The sequence below is a fragment of the Protopterus annectens genome, chromosome 11.part0 (assembly GCF_019279795.1).
Source record: "Protopterus annectens isolate FY-2018-M chromosome 11.part0, PAN1.0, whole genome shotgun sequence".
Classification (NCBI taxonomy): domain Eukaryota; kingdom Metazoa; phylum Chordata; order Ceratodontiformes; family Protopteridae; genus Protopterus; species Protopterus annectens.
The window spans coordinates 951,075,507-951,096,584 of NC_056745.1; the positions used below are offsets into that span (position 1 = coordinate 951,075,507).

Here is a 21,078-nt window from a genome sequence, read left to right on the forward strand (position 1 = left end):
GGAATTTTTTTTTAAACCCCTTTTAAAAACCCCAAAACCCCCCCCAAAAAAATTTTTGGGGGGTTTTAAAAAAACGGGAAAAAAAAAACCCCCCCTAAAAAAAAAAAAGGGGGCCCCCCCCAAAAACCCCCAAAACCCAAACCCCCCCAAAAAAAAAATTTTTTAAAAAAAAAACCCCCCAAAAAAATTCCCAAAAAAAAAAAAGGAAAAAAAAAACCCCCCAAAAAAAAAACCAAATTTAAAAAATTTGAAAAAAAAAATTAAAAAAAAATTTAAAAAAAAAAAAACCCCCCCATTGGGGAAAATTTTTGGGGGGGGAAAGGTTTTTCCCCGGGGCCAGGACCCCCCAAAAAAAAACCCCCTCCATAACAAGTACAAATATGACTCTGTCATTGTCCATGTTGGTGTGAATGACCTGAGATGTACCTCCCTGGACTACATGAAGAGAGACATGGAATAGCTCTCTGATCAGTAGCCCAGGCCAGTATGACCCTGATCCTGAGTAGCATCCTGCCCTCACCAAGAATGATGCCACAGTATAAAGAAAAAGTTATAAATTTCAACAATTGGCTAAGTTTCTGGTGTCATTCAAAGGGGATCCAGTATCTGTCCCCCGGGATGACATGCTCGACAAGCCATGTTGCTTCACAAGAAATGGCTTGCACCTGTCACCCTTAGGCTTTGAATACTGGCCAAGGCTTTTGCCACCCCCTAGTGCCTTTTTTGGCAAGGCTAAAAAACAAACCCACCACGTAAATAGCACAAGTAACCAAAACTGAGGGTAATGCTACTCAATAGAAGTCTAAACCTCAAAATGCATGCATTTGAGGCACTCCTCAGTATGGAGAACAGAAAATCTGTGCAGTAACAGAAACCTGGTTTAAGGCTCCAGAGAGCACCCCCACTACCAGGCTATAACTCATACCATACTTTTGGGCCCCAGAACCCAGACCAAAACAAAGGGGGGTATCCATATTCATCAAGGATACCCACACCTCCAGGTTAGTTGGGGGCAGCCCTGCCTCAGAGATCATCCATGTGCAACTAACAAGGGGAAAACTGCAATTCAAATTGTAGCTTGCTACAGATCACCCACCATGACCCAGGACCCCATTCCTTTTTTGGAGACACTGGAAAATATGAATCCTACCAAACACCCCAATATTGGGTGATTTCAATTACCCAAACATTAACTGGGAGAACTACTCAAGTACTAACTCCCTTGCCCAACACTTCCTAGAATTTATAAACTTAATGCCCTGGATCAACTGGTCAACACCCCACCAGAGGTGACAACATATTGGACCTGGTCATCACCAACATGGGCGACGTGTTTACACCGGAGGTCAACCCCCCTGGTTAGATCAGACCATAGACTAATCACTCTGGATATCCACATTCTGCCCCCACCCCCCAAACAAGGAAACCACCATGAAAAACTTTTCAAAAGCAAACTTCACATTACTTAAGACAAAGGGGGAAAGGTTCACACCCCCATGCTAAAGGACAATGCTGTCCAAGCTGCTGAATCCCTTACAAAACTCTATGAGCACCTGCAAAAATGCATGGTTTCTATCCCAAGCAAAACCAAGACTCACTCCTCCAAGAAAAGGAAACCAGTCTGGTGGACCCCCGCCATAAACAAGCTATACAAAAAAGGAGGAAACTAGTACAGAAAGAGTAAAATCCCCAATAGGAAAGACATCCCTGATCAGTATCAGCAAGAAACTACGATCCCTCATAAAATCATCCAAGGCTAGCTTTAAACGAAAAATTGCCAAGGACTCCAAAGATAACTACAAAGCCCTTTTGCTATGTCAAGAAAGTGGAAACTCTCAGATCTGCTCTGAGTTAGTGCAGAATGGGACAAAATACACTGAAGCGACTGATATTGCCAACATTCTGGCAAACAGGTTTAGTGCAAACTTCACCCCCTCTCACCCCTAAAGGGCCCATAACCATAGCAGAACAATGTAGAGCCCTGGGAATCACTGACACACAGGTTAAAACAGGCCCTATCCAAAGCCAAAAACACAGCTTCAATGGGACTGGGGTTTGGGGTCCCAGGCTGTGTCTTCAGAGCTCCCAAAAAGAACTAACCCCTCACCTAAACACACTGTTCAAACTCAGCCTCTCTACAGGCTACATACCCATAGAGTGGGCACAGCAACAGTTATCCCCCCACAAAGGTGGAGCCCCCAGACCCCAAAAGACCCCCCAAATATCGCCCCATAAGCCTGACTAGCCTGGTCTGCAAGGCTATGGGCATCATCATGGAACTCATTAACAAAAGACATTGGGAAAACCCCCCATTGGACCCTACCCAGTTTGGCTTTGTTAAGGGCAGATCATGCCTCCTAAACCTGGTGGACTTCTTTGAGACAGTTACCAAGGTTTTTGACGAGGGGAAAAGGGGGTCCCCCGCCTACCTAGACCTCAAAGGCTTTAAAACCATTCCCCATTCTGGTATTATAGACAAGCTCACCAGCCTGAACATAAACCCCTGCCCCAAAATGGGTTTTTGGCTCAGGATAGAACCCACATGGTGGGGTTGCAGGCTCTAGGTCAGACTCTAAACCGTTACAAGTGGCCCCCCAGGGCTCAGTCCTGGGACCCCCCCTGGTATATACTTCTCAGAGGTACAGGCAAGCACAGGAGGACTATGGCTGACCAAGTTGCAAGGGCTGCAAACTGGGGGATAATTTACCCCTAGCTGACACAGATATCCTCCAGAAGGGTCTCACTGAGACAGATACCTGGTGTCAGGATCATGGCCTCAAGCTAAATGCCAAAAAATGCATAGTCATCCCCTTTGGGAAAAAATAAAGTACCCGCGAACTACCACATAGGGGGAGTCCCCTTCGAAAATGTAATAAGGGGTCTGGGGACCCAAGTAGATAGTAATTTTCCTTTGATAATCATATTGCCAAGGTGGTTAGAAAATCCTTCTATGTGGCCCACCTAATCACAAAAGGGTTCCCTCTAGAACAAAAAGGTTATTGTGCCCTCTACTCATCATTTATCAGACCCATCCTAGAGTACAACTCCCCCTTTGGGATGTACCTTACAAGACACCTGCAACAGCTGGAAAGACCACAGAAGTACCTCACCAAGAGGATTACTGGCCTCAAACAGATTTTGCAGCCCAACTGAAGAAACTCCAGCTGTACTCTGTTGCATACCGCTTTAGAGGGATCTCTGCCTGACATACAAGGCCATGTCCAACCCAGAATTGATGGACATGCTCCACCTAAAAAAACAAATCCCAAGCCACATGCTCTAGAGATCTAAACCTCACCACAATAAAAGGAAAGCTGGAGGGATAGATTCCTGTCCCAGAGACTCTCCATGCTTTGGAACAGGATTCCAATCTACATTAGGGAGAGCCCTCACTAACTCTTCAAAGAAACCTTGGAGTGGATGGGAAACAGAAAATTTAACCCGGGGATCACTGCAGTGGCTCTCTGGACAAAGGCACAGGGAACTAATGGCTCTGCTGGACAGAGGCAGGAACCAATATAAGGGGAGCGAAAGCCAACACATTCTGGCTAGGCTTATAGATGCCCCCTGACAGCCTAGTACTTACCTATGAACCTACTAAAAATCTGAAACATTAGCACACACACACACACACACACACACACACACACACGCACACACACACACACAACTTGTTATCCCGCCTTTCTGAACTAGTATAGTCCAGTTTCAGGTTACTGCTGAATTCAAGGCTGTGTTACAAGTTTCTGTTCTGCCCATACCTTACTTGGATAGAAGGAAGTTTCTCTGTTCACCTGTGAGACAGGGGAGCTTTGAGCAGCCTGTCCCTGGAGGAGTGGTTTCAGCCCAGAAGTTGGTAGTTTATTGGCCATTTTGGGATAATTTCTAAAACCGCATTTGCGTGGTTTTGCACGCCGGGTAGTGCCAGTTAGCTAGAGTTAAACTATTCCTGGCTCCATGAAGTCTACTCTTCAATTTTTCCCTTGGAACTAGACAAACTTTCAACTTAAGCACTCAAACCACTCATTTCACAGCCCAGCACTTGCTCAAAACGCAAAGCAAGCACTAATTAACCCTAGCACTAGACCTCCCCCCTATACTGTCCAGAAGGACAAGGCTCTCTATTCGTCCCTACCAGCCAAATCAGTAAAACAGCTCACTTTACCTATTCAGGCATGTCCAAAGGGCAGTTTCAGGTGTACTCTCCAGTCCAACTGGTGAATCTGGGTATTTTGAGGCAATGTTACAACTGCCTTATGTACACAGACAACCCTCTCCTACCACCAAACACCAATATATGTGAGAGATGCAATTATACAGCCAAATGGGAGGCAAAGCTCTTTCAACCCAAGACTGGAACTGACAGTCAAGAGGAGAAGGGAAATACTTGCAACACACCACCAGTCTCACAGACCTATTAAACAAACACCGGCAAATAACACACAGAAATGCACAAAAAAGTACTCGGAGGCTCTAAATAAAAATCTGCAAAAGCAACAGAGACCTCCAAAGCAGACATCCAAGCAACCTCCACACCCCATCACAAACCATGAAACACATACTTCATAGTGTGCCATGCAATCACAGCCCTTAAGGCAAAATAACATACCCAACACACTAGTAATAGGCGACTCTATAGTCAGGCACACTGAAGTCCCACTAAGTAGGCTTGACAAGGAGAAGGTTACAGTTAGCTGCCTGTCGGGCGCCAGGATCCGCCACATAACACAAGCACTCGGGTCGCTCCAGAACAAGTACAAATATGACTCTGTCACTGTCCATGCTGGTGTGAATGACCTGAGGATGTACCTCCCTGGACTACATGAAAAGAGACATGGAAGAGCTCTCTGATCACGTAGCCCAGGCCGGTATGACCCTGACCCTGAGTAGCATCCTGCCCTCACCAAGAATGATGCCACAGTATAAAAAATGAACAATTTCAACAATTGGCCAAGTTTCTGGTGTCATTCAAAGGGGATCCAGTATCTGTCCACCTGGGATGACATGCTCGACAAGCCATGTTGCTTCACAAGAAATGGCTTGTACCAGTCACCCTGAGGATTTCGAAAACTGGCCAAAGCTTTTGCCACCCCATAGTGCCTTTTTTAGGCAAGGCTCAAAAGACAAACCCACCACAGTAAATAGCACATGTAACCAAACACTGAGGGCAATGCTACTCAACTCCAGAAGTCTACACCTCAAAATGTATGTATTTGAGACACTCCTCAGTACGGAGGACAGATATCTGTGCAGTAAGAGAAACCTGGTTTAAGGCTCCAGAGAGCACCCCAGCATTACCAGGCTACAACTCATACCATACTTTTCGGCCACAGAACCCAGACCAAAACACGGGGGTGTATCCATATTCATCAAGGATACCCACACCTCCAGGTTAGTGGTGCAGTACGATGCCTCAGAGATCATCCATGTGCAACTAAACAGGTAAAACTACAATTCAAATTGCAGCTTGCAACAGATCACCCACCATGACCCAGGACCCCATTCCGTGTTTCTGGAGACATTGGAAAATATGAAGATCCTACCAAACACCCTAATATTGGGTGATTTCAATTACCCAAACATTAAATGGGAGAACTACTCAAGTACTAACTCCCTTGCCCAACACTTCCTAGAATTTATAAACTTGAATGCCCTGATCAACTGGTCAACACCCCCGCCAGAGGTGACAGCATATTGGTCCTGGTCATCACCAACATGGGCGACTGATGTTTCACACCGGAGGTCAACCCCTCACTGGTTAGATCAGACCATAGATTAATCACTCTGGATATCCACATTCTGCCCCCACCCCCATTCAAGGAAACCACCATGAAAAACTTTTCAAAATCAAACTTCACATTACTTAAGACAGAGGTGGAAAGGTTCACACCTCCCATGCTAAAGGACAATGCTGTCCAAGCTGCTGAATCCCTTACAAAGACACTCTGAGCACCTGCAAGAATGCATGGATGGTGCTATCCCCAAGCAAAACCAAGACTCACACCTCCAAGAAAAGGAACCCAGTCTGGTGGACCCCTGCCATAAACAAGCTATACGACAGAAGGAGGAAACTAGTACAGAAGAGAGTAAAATCCCAAGTAGGAAAGACATCCCTGATCAGTATCAGCAAGAAACTACGATCCCTCATAAAATCATCCAAGGCTAGCTTCGAAAGAAAAATTGCCAAGGACTCCAAAGATTACCACAAAGCGTCCTTTAGCTATGTCGAGAAAGTGGAAACTCTCAGATCTGCTCTGAGTTAGTGCAGAATGGCACAAAATACACAACCGACTGATATTGCCAACATTCTGGCATACAGGTTCAGTGCAAACTTCACCCCCCTCTCACCCACTAAAGGGCCCATAACCATACCAGAAGAATGTACAGCCCTGGCAATCACTGACGCACAGGTTAAAACAACCCTATCCAAAGCCTAAAACACAGTTTCAATGGGACTGGATGGTGTCCCAGGCTGTGTCTTGCACGAGCTCCAAAATGAAGTAACCCCTCACCTAAACATACTGTTCCAACTCAGCCTCTCTACAGGCTACGTACCCATAGAGTGGCGCACAGCAACAGTTATCCCGCTCCACAAAGGTGGAGCCTCAACAGACCTCAACAGACCCCGAAAACTATCGCCCTATAAGCCTGACTAGCCTGATCTGCAAGGCTATGAAGCGCAACATCATGGAACTCATTAACAGAGAGACATTGGAAACCTCCAAACATTGGACCCTACCCAGTTTAGATTTGTTAAGGGCAGATCATGCCTCCTAAACGTGGTGGACTTCTTTGAGACGGTTACCAAGGTTTTAGACGAGGGAAAGGAGGTTCACACAGCCTACCTAGACCTCGCAAAGGCTTTCGACACCATTCCCCATTCTGCTATTATAGACAAGCTCACCAGCCTGAACATAAACCCCTACGTCACAAGATGGGTTGCCAGTTGGCTCACGGATAGAACCCACATGGTGAGGGTTGCAGGCTCTAGGTCAGACTCTAAACCGGTTACAAGTGGCGTCCCCCAGGGCTCAGTCCTGGGACCCCTCCTGTTCAGTATATACTTCTCAGAGGTACAGGCAAGCATAGGAGGACTACGGCTGACCAAGTTCGCAGAGGACTGCAAACTGGGGGGCATAACTGACTCTCTAGCTGATACAGACATCCTCCAGAAGGGTCTCACTGAGACAGATACCTGGTGTCAAAATCATGGCCTCAAGGTAAATGCCAAAAAGTGCATAGTCATCCCCTTTGGAAAAAACAAAAGTACCCACGAACTACCACATACGTGGTAGTCCCCTAAATACAGAAAATGTAATAAGAGATCTGGGGACCCAAGTAGATGGTAATTCTCTCCTTTGATAATCATATTGCCAAGGTGGTCAGAAAATCCTTCTATGTGGCCCACCTAATCACAAAAGGGTTCCCATCTAGAACAAAAGAGGTTATTGTGTCCCTCTACTCATCATTCATCAGACCCATCATAGAGTACAACGCCCCATTTGGGATGTTCCTTACAAGACACCTGCAACAGCCGGAAAGACCACAGAAGTACCTCACCAAGAGGATTATTGGCCTCAAACAGATGCCCGATGCAGCCCAACTGAAGAAACTCCAGCTGTACTCTGTTGCATACCGCTTACTGAGAGGAGATCTCTCCCTGACATACAAGGCCATGTCCAACCTAGAATTGATGGACATGCTCCACCTAAAAATAAACAAATCCCTGAGAGCCACATGCTCTAGAGATCTAAACCTCACCACAATAAACAGGACGTGCTGGAGGGATAGATTCCTGTCCCAGAGACTCTCCATGCTTTGGAACAGGATTCCAATCTACATTACGCAGAGCCCCTCACTAATGCTCTTCAACAGAAACCTTGACGAGTGGATGGGAAACAGAAAATTTAACCCGGGGATCACTGCAGTGGCTCTACTGGACAAAGGCACAGGGAACTAATGGCTCTGCTGGACAGAGGCACGCGGAACCAATATAAGGGAGCAGCGAAAGCCAACACATTCTGGCTAGGCTTATAGATGCCCTCTGACAGCCTAGTACTTACCTATGAACCTACTAGCAAAACTCTGAAACATTAGCAAAAACACAAAGGATGTGGTCTCTTCCTCCCAGGTACAGACCACCCACTTTAGGCATCTACTGTGATACACAGTATCCTCTAGATAAAAGAGCACAGATGACATACTGTGGATGATGCCAGGGCTATGAATAGACTCTAGGTGATTTTGTCGCATTAACTTAATGTCAACAAAAATGTGTAGGAGTGCTTGCTTGTGATATGTGGGTTGAGGATCCAACCTACTTTGACCTACAACAGGAACCCATGAGAACAGTGTGAGAGGTTTCCATGCCTTTGTTGGCAAATGTATGCCTTCCATAAAACCCAGCAACCCTGGGTCAATACGCGACTGGCTGGCCAGTGTCCAGCTTGGGTTACCTGTGATAGCACTGTTGAGTGAAAACTGGACACCAAACCAATCAAATATGAATTAAATATTACTACTCTCAATAAAGGTTCACTGACAGGCTGAAACTTGGAAGTGGATAACACAAGTAAGAGGCTGGATGTCCTGTGAATCCAGGAGACAAGACTGAAGGGCAGTGTAGTAAAACCACTTCAATTTGGATCCCGAGTCTACTTGCTCAGAGGGAGGACAGAATAGAAATGGTGTGGACTAGGAATGGTACATGAATTGTGGTAATAAAACAGTGATGGATGTCATCAGAATTTGTGACATATTAATGACAGACTCCATTGTAAAAGATGGGGCAGGATTCATAATTAAAGTCCATGCCTCACAACTACATAAAGGAGGACATCAGCTGTTGATAATTCAGGAGGTGAATGCTCATATCAGAAGAGACCGAACAGAATTTGAGGACTGCCTGGGTCCACATGACTGGAGTTAACAGAAATATAGAACAAGAGGCCATTCTAGACTTTTGTCTGGCAGATAGCATGATAGTGGCCAACATATGGTTCCACAAAAGAGCAAGTCACACAAAACAGTGCCAAATATGTGTCATGAATACTTATTTCTAGTACGAAAAGGATAATGCGGTAGAGTCAAAGATTGCAAAATCATTCACAGTGAAACAGTCGTCTCGCAGAATAAACCACTGGTGGACACAATCGGCTGGAAGCAGTGGTCAGAGAAGGTTCTGGGGTCAACAGAGACTAGGGTGAAGATATGAAATTACTTGGTACAAAAGTACAAGAGTTCAAGGAAATACACTGGGCACTTCAGCAAGTAGAAGAAATAGGTGATGTTGAAGGAGAATGGCAGCATCTCAAAACAGGATGTGAGAACTACAGAACAGATAGGCAGCCAACTGAAGTATGGAAATCAGGTGCATAACGAAGGCTGGTGGTAGAATGCACTAGTCCAGTAACTTTTCAAAAGAAAGGAGTACAGGAAAAAGTGACAAAGAAAAGGACCAGGCTAAGAAGGAATAATGGTTGGTTAAAGATGCAAAGAGAGCAGTTACGATAAAGAACATGGTATCAGAAGCATTTTACCAGCTACTGGAAAGTAACGCAGCACATGGCAAACAGAAGCTATATCAGGTTGCAAGGGAAACACAGAGATAAAGGTAACCACCCTTTATATGCGATACCAGCATCAACCAGCCAGCTCTCAAAGCTTCAGGGCACCTTCCAAGAGCTCAGTCAGTCAGCTTGAGCTGACTAAAGTTTCAAGTTTGGGGACCAAGCCATTCAGACCTTCCATACCATTACTGAGCACTGCTGCAGTAGTCTTAGATAAATGGTACGTTTCCCTTGCTTACTACATTTGGAAGGTGGAAGGGGAGGGGTCTATAAGTCCCTAGAAAATGGTACTAGCAAAGCCTGATCTTGACCTAGAGAAGGAATCAAGCTTACAGTGCTTTGTGAAAGTATGTACAGAGGACCAAGTTGTTATTTTTAGAATACTTCTAGAATCCAACCATTTCCAAAATGCAATAGATGAAGCCAATGTCATGGCAGACTGGGCCTTGACCCTGCCTGGAACAGTTTTGCTGTTCTGACACAGGTTGTCCCTTCTTAGAGTCATAAGAAATGAATGACTGATCCAAAGATCTGAAAGATTTAGTTTTGTGCAAATATTACCTAGCATCTGTGGGCATCCAAGGTATAGAGTATCCTTTCTCCCTCATTTTCAGGTTCAGGAAAGAAAATGGGGAAATGGATAGTTTGGCATAAAGTAAACTTGGAAACCATTTTAGGTATAAAAGGATTATTTTCAAAGAAACCCCGTCTCTGTGGAAAATGAGATAGGGTTGGCTCTCACTAACCACTTGCAGCTTAGATTCCCTTACAGCAGGGGTCAGAGCAATCAGTAAAACTGTTTTTCATATATTATTACGAACCTTAAGTCAGCTAGGTTAGCCAGTCCAAATAGAGCAACTGTTAATTTCTCGAACACAAAATTAATATCCCAAGGAGGGGCCAGTGCTTTTCTTGGAGGTCTCTTATGCAAACCCCCCTTCAAAACATTTTGACTTAAGAATGCTTTGAAAGAGGTGGGATCCATGGGCTGAAATGGCAGATAAATAAAACTTGGAGTAAAAGGCTACAGGCATTGCTAGAAAGCAACTATCCCTCAATGGGTGTTGGTTATGCTGTTGGCACCAACTAGAAAACCTTTTCCATTTGCTAATATACAATTTTCTAGTAGAATGCTTTCTTGCCTAGATTAGTACCTGCTGCATGACCTCAGTAAACAGGTGCCTAAAGGGAATGAAGACCCCATCATCCAGGCAGTCAATTGAAGTCGATTGAGATCGGGTTGCATCAAACACCTCTGTTCTTATGCAAGTAGATTCAGTTTGTGAGGAAGATTCTGATAATTGCCCCTTGCCATTTCCAAAAGAAGGGTGAACCCATGTTGCATGGGCCAGAAGGGAATTACTTCAAAGATCTTGGGGGATTTCTTCTGAATCTTCATGCTGGGCCAGGTTTGGGAAGAGTGTACAAGAACATAAATACTGAGGAACTTTATACAATCTATCTGCGCTTATAGAGGCAGCTGACTGACCAGCAGGAAAATTGCAAGCAATGACACATCTTCCAAAGCTTGACAGAATTGGAGGAATGGGTGAAGGTTCTGGAAATTCCTTCTGTAGCAGCTCATAGTATTTTCTGGTATACTGAGAAACCTCAGTCTTGTCCCACTGAAGACAAAGCCGCAGTCTTGTCCCACTGAAGACAAAGCCGCAGTCTTGTCCCACTGAAGACAAAGCCGCAGTCTTGTCCCACTGAAGACAAAGCCGCAGTCTTGTCCCACTGAAGACAAAGCCGCAGTCTTGTCCCACTGAAGACAAAGCCGCAGTCTTGTCCCACTGAAGACAAAGCCGCAGTCTTGTCCCACTGAAGACAAAGCCGCAGTCTTCTCCCACTGAAGACAAAGCCGCAGTCTTCTCCCACTGAAGACAAAGCCGCAGTCTTCTCCCACTGAAGACAAAGCCGCAGTCTTCTCCCACTGAAGACAAAGCCGCAGTCTTCTCCCACTGAAGACAAAGCCGCAGTCTTCTCCCACTGAAGACAAAGCCGCAGTCTTCTCCCACTGAAAACAAAGCCGCAGTCTTCTCCCACTGAAAACAGTCTCCAAGAGAAAAGTACAGTTTTGTACCTACCATAAATGTAGATGTTCGAAGATCCACATTGCTGCAGTCCTTACACTTGGGTAGTCCGCTGTCCTCGGTCGGCCCGAATATCAAAGTATAAGGCTGACGTTGGTCAAGGCGCATTTGACTGACATCAGGACGTCAGGGTACAAATGCGCATGACCGACGTCATATCCTCAGTCTTTTCTTGCCCCAGATGTCAGAAGACCCTAAAAATAAAGGTCAAAACCAAAAGACAGCAAACAAACAACCAACCACCCTTGCACTAATTATATGTACAATATATACAATATACACAATATTTACAACCCAACCCACACAACCACCTCTAACTACAGAGGGAAGGAGGGAGGTAAATTGGACTGCAGCAATGTGGATCTTGAACATCTACATTTATGGTAGGTACAAAACTGTACTATGTTCTTCATCTCACATTGCTGCAGTCCTTACACTTGGGTAGAATCCCAAAGCAGAGGTAAGGGAGGATGGCCAAACTACAAGGAAGCAGGAGCTGCCAAAATGCCCTGCAAAACAGCAGTGGCAAAACCAGCCCTGGATTTAGAGTAAAGTGGCAGGTGATAATGCCTAGAGAAAGTATGCACTGAACTCCAAGTAGCTGCCTCCAAAATATCCTTGGTTGCCACTCCCCTCAAAAAAGTGGCAGTAGCCCTAGTGGAATGAGGCCTAATCCCAGCTGGAATCTCCTTGCCATGATGGGAATAACAGAAAGCAATGCAAAACCCAATCCACTTAGAAATAGTTTGTTTTGACACAGGCTTGCCCTGAGAACTCAAAGCAAAAGAAACAAACAACTGCTGAGACTGCCTGAACCCTTTAGTTCTGTCCAAATAATATCGCAACTGCCTGTGTACATCTAAAGTGTGCAAAATCTTTTCCCCTTTATTTTGGGATTTGCATAAAAAGTAGGCAAATGAATAGTTTGGTTTAAAGCCACACTAGAAACCACCTTAGGCATAAGGGAAGGATTAGTACGCAAAGATACCCTATCCTTATGGAAAATCAAGAAAGGCTCAACCGCCATAAGGGCCTGTAATTCAGAAACCCTTCTTGCAGAGGTAATGGCCAACAAAAAGGCAGTCTTCCATGATAAATATTTCAACTCAGAAGTAGCTGCAGGCTCAAAAGGTTGTAGAGTGAGTTTCTCCAACACAAAATGGAGATCCCAAGCAGGAGTAGGAGCTCTTCGTGGGGTTCTTATATTCTTTGCCCCTCTAAGAAATTGCTTGAACAAAGGATGAGAAAACAATGGAGGGTCACATTCATAGTGAGCTGAAATTGCTGCAGCATGAACCTTAATAGAAGAGAAGGACAAACCTTTGTCCAGTAACTCAGTAAGATATTGAAGAGCCACACTTAAATTAGGCTCAGAAACATCAAAATCCTTTGCTGCACTCCAAAATAAAAATCTCTTCCATTTATCTGCGTACACTTTCCTTGTACTAGGCCTTCTAGCTTCCAAAATCACATTCAAAACTTGTTGTGGAAGTTGAGACCCTCTATGGTTCAAAACAGAATATGCCAGGCTGTTAGGTGAAGAGAGTGAAGTTTGACATTGAGCAAATGGCTGTCCTCCTGCGACAACAGGTGTGGAATCAAGGCAAAGGCCATGGAGGCTTCCGTACCAGACTTCTCAGTAATGGGTACCAGTGCTGTCGAGGCCAATCTGGAGCTATTAAAATCATCCTTGGTTTGTCCTGTCTGACCTTTAGAAGTACCTTTGGGAGGAGAGGCAGAGGTGGAAAGGCATACACATGAAGATTGCTCCAATTGAAAGAAAGAGCATCCACTTTCCAAGCTGTGGGATGAAACCTTGTTGTGCAAAACTTTGGCAGCTGATGGTTTAGTGGAGAAGCGAACAGATCTATGTCTGGAGTTCCGCATGACACTGTCAATTTCTGAAGTACATGAGGATCCAATTTCCACTCGTGGGGATCCATAATTCGTCTGCTCAACACATCTGCTAAGGAGTTCTGTGCTCCTGGCAGAAACCTTGCCTGAAGATTGAGCTGTAAACTGAGAGCAGTCTCCCACAAAATCATTGCTTGCCTGCATAGAGGATAAGAATCGTTCCCCTTGCTTGTTGATGTACCACATGACAGTTGTGTTGTCTGTTAGAATCAACACCTGCCCTGGAAGAAGTAAATCCTTGAAAGCTATCAATGCAAACTGGACTGCTAACATCTCCTTCAGGTTGATATGTAGATGTTGTAGTCTGGCAGGCCACTTGTCTTGTATCCACTTTCCATTTAGATGAGCTCCCCAAGCTTTGTCTGAGGCATCTGTCGTTAAAATCTGACTCGCCTCTGGCCGGGTCACAGAGAGTCCCTTGTTTAGGTGACATTCCTGAGCCCACCACAAAAATTCCTTTTGAATGCAAGGTATTATTTGAATGACAGTGTCCAGATCCTGGCAGTGCTGTGTCCATACATTTTGAGATACCATTGCAGCTTCCTCATATGCAGTTTGGCATTGGGAAGCACCAGAATACAAGATGCCATGAACCCTAAGGCTTGAAGGACTGTCCTTGCAGTCAGCCCGGACTGATGAGATAGTTGATGGAAGTAAAGGGAAAGACTCTTTTGTTTGTCCGGGGTTAAAAGGCCATCTGGGATGCTGTATTCAGTCTCACACCCAGAAAGTACATGTCCTGAGAGGGTACTAGACTGGACTTTATTTCGCTCACAGAATACCCCAGGCATCTTAGCACTGCTATCACATATTCCAAATGATGAAGAAGCTCTTCCTTCCTTGAGCCAGAATCAGGCAGTCGTCCAAATAAGGATAGATCTGTATTCCTTTTAGCCTGAAGAAAGCTATCACTGGAGCCAGAACTTTCGTGAACACTCTGGGCAGTAGATAAGCCAAAGGGCAATGCAGAGAACTGATAGTGAGAAGTCCCAGCTCGAAAGCAGATACTTCCTGCAACTTAGTCTGATAGGAACATGAAGGTAAGCCTCCTTGAGATCCAAAGTTACCATCCAATGATCTTTGCCCAGCAGAGGTAAAAGCTGTTGTAACGTCAACATTTTGAACTTGGGAATGTCCAGATAAGTGTTGAGGATAGATAAATCCAAAATTGGTCTCCACGTGTTCCCCTTCTTTGGTACTAGGAACAGGCGAGAATAAAATCCTAGGCCCACTTCTGGCATAGGGACCGGCTGTATGGCCCCTAGTTGAAGTAACAGAGAAATTTGCTTGTGAGCCTCTATTCTTTGTTGAGGAGGAACGCCTGGCATGCCTCTGAAAGGAGGCAAGGTATGGAAATAAAACCTGTAACCTTGGTGTATGATATCCAATACCCATCTGTCTTGGGTAATTAAACTCCAATTTTCTTTGAAAAGTGCCAACCTTCCTCCCAAAGGTGCTGCCAGACGAGAAGGCTCTGGCAGCTGAAAAGGTAGGTCATTGGGTCTGTTTACGAAAGGACTGACCCCTGCCCTCACCTGAAGACTGTGCAGGAGAACTCCTGTTCTAGGCCTGAAAGAGCCCTGAGCTCTGCCCCTACCACGTCTAGATCTACCCCTAGACTGGGAATCATAAGAAGGATACGTCCACCCTTTAGCAGGCCAATTCCTACTAAACTTTGGAGGCTGAACCTGCAAAAAATCTTTAACAGTCTGCATAGACTTAGCCTTGTCTTCCATTTTCTTTAAAACTGCCTCAACAGGAGAACCAAACAACACATCAGATTGTAAAGGAGCATCTAAAATCCTTGTTTTAACATGGTCAGATAAATTTTGATCCCTCAGCCAGGCGTGCCTGCGAAGAACTGACCCAGTGGCAGCCACCCTAGACGAGGCCTGTACAGCATCAAAACCACATTGCAAAGAATGCTTACCCACCTGTTCAGAAACATGTACTAAATCTTGTAACTCTTTACAATCAATACCTTCCGCCAGAGCATCAACCTTAGACTTCAACTGTGAAAGGAGATAGTTTTGGTATTTTAACATGTGAAACTGGCAATTCAAAGCCCTCATAGCTAGAGTGGAAGAAGTATAAACTTTCTTTCCCCATCTATCCAAGGCCCTGGCTTCTTTATCTGCAGGAACCGGATTCTTGACAACAGAAGCCTTAACACCTTTAGGCCCCTGGCTAACAGTTTCTGGGTCTGCCCTCGGACTCTTAAAAGATACTTATGAACTTCAGGCACCCTGTAATACCTATCCGGTTTAACAGGAGCAGGAGGCAAAGAATCAGGATTAAGAGAAGCCTCTGTAAAACATCTTCCACTACATCCAAAACAGGAGGTATAGCCAAAGGCCTATGTTGGGGTAAAACAAAAATTCCCTAAGCCTTTTCCTGGAATCAGAGAAGTCCTGACCTTCCCACTTAAAATGCTCCCTCATGGAATGAAGAGTTTCTGAAAAGAAAAATCCTCAGAAGGAGAAGCAGAAGGAGTAGAATCATCCACATCAGAATCAGAATAAGGAGAGTACTCCTGCAAGTCTTCAGCCGAAGACTCTGAAACATCGAAGCCTGCTCAAAACTCCCTAGCTCAGGCTCCACCCTAGGTCTCTTATCAGGAGGGGGCAAAGAACCCCTAATCAGAGTAATCAAATCTTCTGCCATTTTAAGCATATGCTTCTTGGGCACAGTTCCAGAAGAACTAGGGGTGACACCAACTGAAGCTAAACCTGGCCTGCCTCTAGGAGAAGCCTTGGAAACAGAAGGAGAGGGCCTAACCACCCTAGGCAGGAGGGGAGTATAGTAACCTGAGAAGCCCCATCACCCTGGCCTGCCTCCTGAGAGGCCACATCCTGCAATAACAAGGTCTCTCCTGGGATCCCAAAGAAACCTCCGGTGGAACCACCGGCTCCACCGACACCTCTAAAGAACCGGCGTCCCGCACGGACGGTTCTTCTAGCCTAGGCTTCACTGCTTTGTCCTTGCGCTTCTTGAAGAAGCGGGCGCCGGAGCATCCGACGGCATTTTGTAATTGCACCGCTTCCCAAAGACTAACCTGGCACAATCTAATCTCCTCTTTATAGTGCGCTTATTAAATCTAGCACAAGAGCGACACCCAACAACGCCCTGCTCAGGCCCTAAACAAGGAATACACAAAGTATGATAGTCTCTATGCGGTATCTGTTTCCCACAAGAAATACAATTATTCACTTTTTCTGACATCCGGTAAACCACTGAGGCAAGAAACAACTAAAATATTCCCCAACGGGGTACTTAGCCAACTTTGACTCGGTCTGAAACTCCGAAAACGAAAAATTTCAGAACGCCAACCGGCACTTGCAATACTGCTTCTGCATCGGACCATGCGGCAAAAAAGACTGAGGATATGACGTCGGTCATGCGCATTTGTACCCTGACGTCCTGATGTCAGTCAAATGCGCCTTGACCAACGTCAGCCTTATACTTTGATATTCGGGCCGACCGAGGACAGCGGACTACCCAAGTGTAAGGACTGCAGCAATGTGAGATGAAGAACATCCACACAGTGAGAATCAGAAATTAAGCTCTCCTCAGTGTGCGACTCGGAAATCTGATGAGAAAACCCTGCATCTGTCCTTTAATCTTCATGTCTAGATGCAGAATCTTGAATCTCTTCAGGAAAAAGAGGAATCCCTCTTTCTTTTACCAGAAACTAATTTGTATGCAGGATCAATAGCCTGAATTAAACTAGAGCCAGATCCAGTAAACTTCTCCAAACTAAGGAATTTGAGGAAGGGTAGATGCATGTTTAGTTTTCGGTTTCTTTTTGACAGGAGCAATGGGGCCAACACTCAATAATTTCAGCAACAGGCTCCCCAGAGGTGGGCAGACATCTTGACAAAACAGGGAAGTCTTCATGGTTTCCTCTACCAGAACAAACAAGTGTGACTCTTTCTTGCTCACTGAGAGGACCTCAACAGCCACAGAGGATGTGGCTAACTGCTTGTTCATAGCGGCTGTAGGTGCTACACCAGAGGGGTCCTCGATGGTCTGAGGAACAACTAATGGCCACAGCAGTCAGCCACCTGCATACGAGACAAACTGCTAGTTTCTTTTGGTGGAAAAAAGTTGTTTGCTCAACTTTTTCTTTTCGTGGCTGGAAGAAAGATCAGCCTTGAAAGAGGTAGTTAGTTCCATGCTCAGCTGAAAATGGTGCCTCTTTCCCAGGGAATACAAGCAGTAAAAGCCAGTAACAATTTGCTTAAGTCACTTTTTCACTCCAGAACACAGTAACAAGAACTTTAAAACACTTTACCAAACTCAAAAAGTAAAAACACTAATTCTTCACAGAAAATAGTTTTAAATTATTTTAAACAACTTTTAAACTGACAAAAAAGTGCACTCTCATTTAAAAGTATTATACATTCTCATGACAGTCAGTTAATACACACATTCCTAGCTTTAAAATAGCTTTCCTGAACAGGAAAGTATTAGTAAATAAATTTTTAAAATGGAAGGTTTTCTCGAAAGAGAACTCATCTCCCAGCAAAGGAACAGCCAGCAGAAGCAGATTTGATCCCTGAAAGCCTCAGAACAGAGTACTACTTAAAGCACTGAAGGGCTTGGCACCCAACTCTGTCTTTTTAGTCAGCTCAGCTCAAGCTGATGGTTTGGATGGGTGGAAGGTATCCCGAAGCTTTGAAAGTTGGCCAGCTGTTACACTCTTGGCAAGATATACCTCATGCAGCCAAGACTACTGTAACAGTGAGCAATATGATGAACACAGAAGAGGGCTCAAATGAGGTCACAACAGATATGATCAAATCACTGGGTGAGTTATTGGAGAAATTGCTCCAGAGGGTACTCGTTGCAGTACAAAGAGAGAAAGGCATATCCCAGAAGACTGCAAAATACACATTCCAGTACCAGTGAAGAACAAAGGGGACATTCACAATAGTGTGCAGTATAGATGTGTCAAGCTTCTGTCAGTGTATGAAAGGGCTGTAGATGGTGACTGACAAACCAGTATTTGCAGTGTAGTAGAATGTAAGATGGGACAGGAGCAGTTCAAATTAAGATCAGGAAACAGCAAAACTGACCCAATGTTTGCAGTGAGAAAGCTAGTTGAAAAGAAGCTAAAGATTAGGAAAAAGTTTAGCTGGACATTCCTAGACTTGGATAAAGTATAGGACAATGTTCCAAGAAAGCAGATTTGGGTAGTCCTGCTATGGTATGAAGTTCTAGAAACACTGCTAGAATTAATGCAGCCTATGGACAATGACCCACTGCACAAGTACAAGCAGTATTTGGACTCGCAGAGGAGTTCCCAGTGGTGTGTGTGTGCATGAGGGTTCAGCTCCGAGGCCACTAATGTTCATACTGGTTATTGGTTACTTTAGCAAACAGATCATGGGGGCAGATCAAGCAAAGTTGATGTATGCAAACAGTATGGCAATGCATGCAGAATCTGAGCAAGAGCTTCAGCAAATGATAGGGATATGGAATGCATAATTGAAAACACATGGGATGAAAATTGAGACAGAAGGGAAAACAGTGAAACTGGTTAACATCTTAAAGTAGAGGGGTGGTTGAGGAGATGGAAATCTGAAAGTGGAAGTCAAAGCTAGAATCAGAGAGGCTGCAGTCAGATGGCATATAGTGCCAGGGGTACTGTACTGTATGACAGAAGAATGCCAAAGACCAAATACTACTGTACAGTACAGAAACATGAGCAGTGAAGATAAAGCGATTAAAGAGGCTAGAGGTGGTGAGAATAACTGTCTGAGGTAGGTGTAGAAGGCACAATGAGGGGTCAATAAAGAAATGAGGACAGAGCAGAAGCCAAAGTAGCTCCGACTGTAGAGAAGGTCAAAGGGAACAGACTACAGTGGTAAGGGCACAGGTGCAGGAAAGCAGAAGACAATGGTGAAAAAATACAGGAGACAGAAAAAAAGGCAACAGGAAGTAAGGGTGTTCAACAAGAGATGTATGCATAGATTGCATTTGAGAAGACCAGTGACAGTCAGGAATGACCAGTGAAGAAGGTAGGACAGTGGCATTGAATCCAGAAAGATGATGAACAGTAGGATGCAACACCCCAACCCCATACAGAAAATGAGAAAAAGGGGGGTTGATGACAATGGTGATTATGAATCATTCTACTGATAAAAGTTGTTAGTTAAAAAAAATAAGTTCATATGATAACACTGCAATAAAATAAAAAGGTTAACTGGACCATAAGACAGAGTTTGACATATCATGTTTCACTAGATTCACTGCAGTGGATTTAATGGAAATTTTTCAGAGCACAGTGTGGCCAAAACACGTGTATCTTACATTTCCATTGAAGCAGATGTGATCGAACAGCAAGTCGAGCACATTCAGTAAGTCTTGTCTTGCTGAATTACACTTACTCTACTGGAAAAAAAGTCTTTAGCAGCTCACAGCAATGTTCACAAAAGATGTATGTAGTGTCTGTTTTGTATGCATCTCTTATAGACTCCCAGGGTACTCCTGTTCCTCACAGTGGTGACAGAAAGCTAAGGGGCAAGTTTAACAGTTTATAGAATAGCACAATTGAAATCCACAACAGCAGCTCCTTAAGGCTTAATACAAAATGTACAGTTCCTCACCTCACCAGATGCTTCATCTACTAAAGAAATCTGAGTTGGTGTTTCTACTTCAATGGCAACCTGGAACACACAAAAAAAAAAAGGTTTAGACAAAATATATTTAGGGATCCACTTTATATTCTGCAGTTTGTACAGACTCTCTGTTATGGCTAGTCAGGCATTTTAAATTATGGCCATCTAATTTGAACTGAAATTATGGCCATCTAATTTGAACTGAAAGGACTTACTGTAGTATGTGATGTGCATCTAGTATTAACTTTGTTCTGGAAAACAGGTGGTTCTGGGGCAAAGACAGAAACTCTAAATTATGGCCCAGATAACTCACTAATGAAAATGAATCTGCTGACCTTTACCATTCCAACCAATAACCCACACTCAAAACTTCCTCTAGGCTCAAGGACAGCAACAGAAGACAGATCAGGGGAGAATTTAAGGCTGCCCGTCCAATTTTCTATGTTTACGCTGAAGGTGGCAAATGTGTTACTCTGCTTGAAATGTAGTTGAATTTTGTTCCAAAGGTGGAGGATACACTGGGATAAAAATTTATTAACCGATGTGCCTTATCTGTTAATAAAGGCTTAGTTCTTTAACAAGTTACTTGAGGAACCATTTGTTCTGTACAGAATAGTAGGTAAAAAGTTCAGATCTTTCATGGTTCAACAGTAGTCAAAGAAAAGTACAGTTGTGTACACATACCATAAATGTAGATGTTGAGTGTAATCACTGTTGCAGTCATTACATTTGGGTAATCTGCTGGCAGGTTGCCCTCAGTCGGCCTGATTAACAAAGTCTTGGGTCCTAATGTCGGTTGCTGTCCCTTCTTCCATGATGTCAGGTCATCAGGGGTACAAAACATGCAGCCAACGCCATTACATCAGTTTTTCTTGCCCC

At 44.4% G+C, this 21,078-nt stretch overlaps 1 protein-coding gene across 2 annotated transcripts in view; it reads right to left on the reverse strand.

The window, feature by feature from the left end:
- LOC122815653 (protein artemis-like) overlaps positions 1 to 21,078 on the reverse strand; it is a 934,783-nt gene that overhangs the window by 583,756 nt on the left and 329,949 nt on the right. For both annotated transcript variants that reach the window (XM_044088335.1, XM_044088334.1), the window contains exon 4: positions 20,188 to 20,247. In XM_044088335.1, coding sequence (XP_043944270.1) covers positions 20,188 to 20,247 — 60 coding nt within the window. The remainder of the gene's footprint in view (positions 1 to 20,187; positions 20,248 to 21,078) is intronic.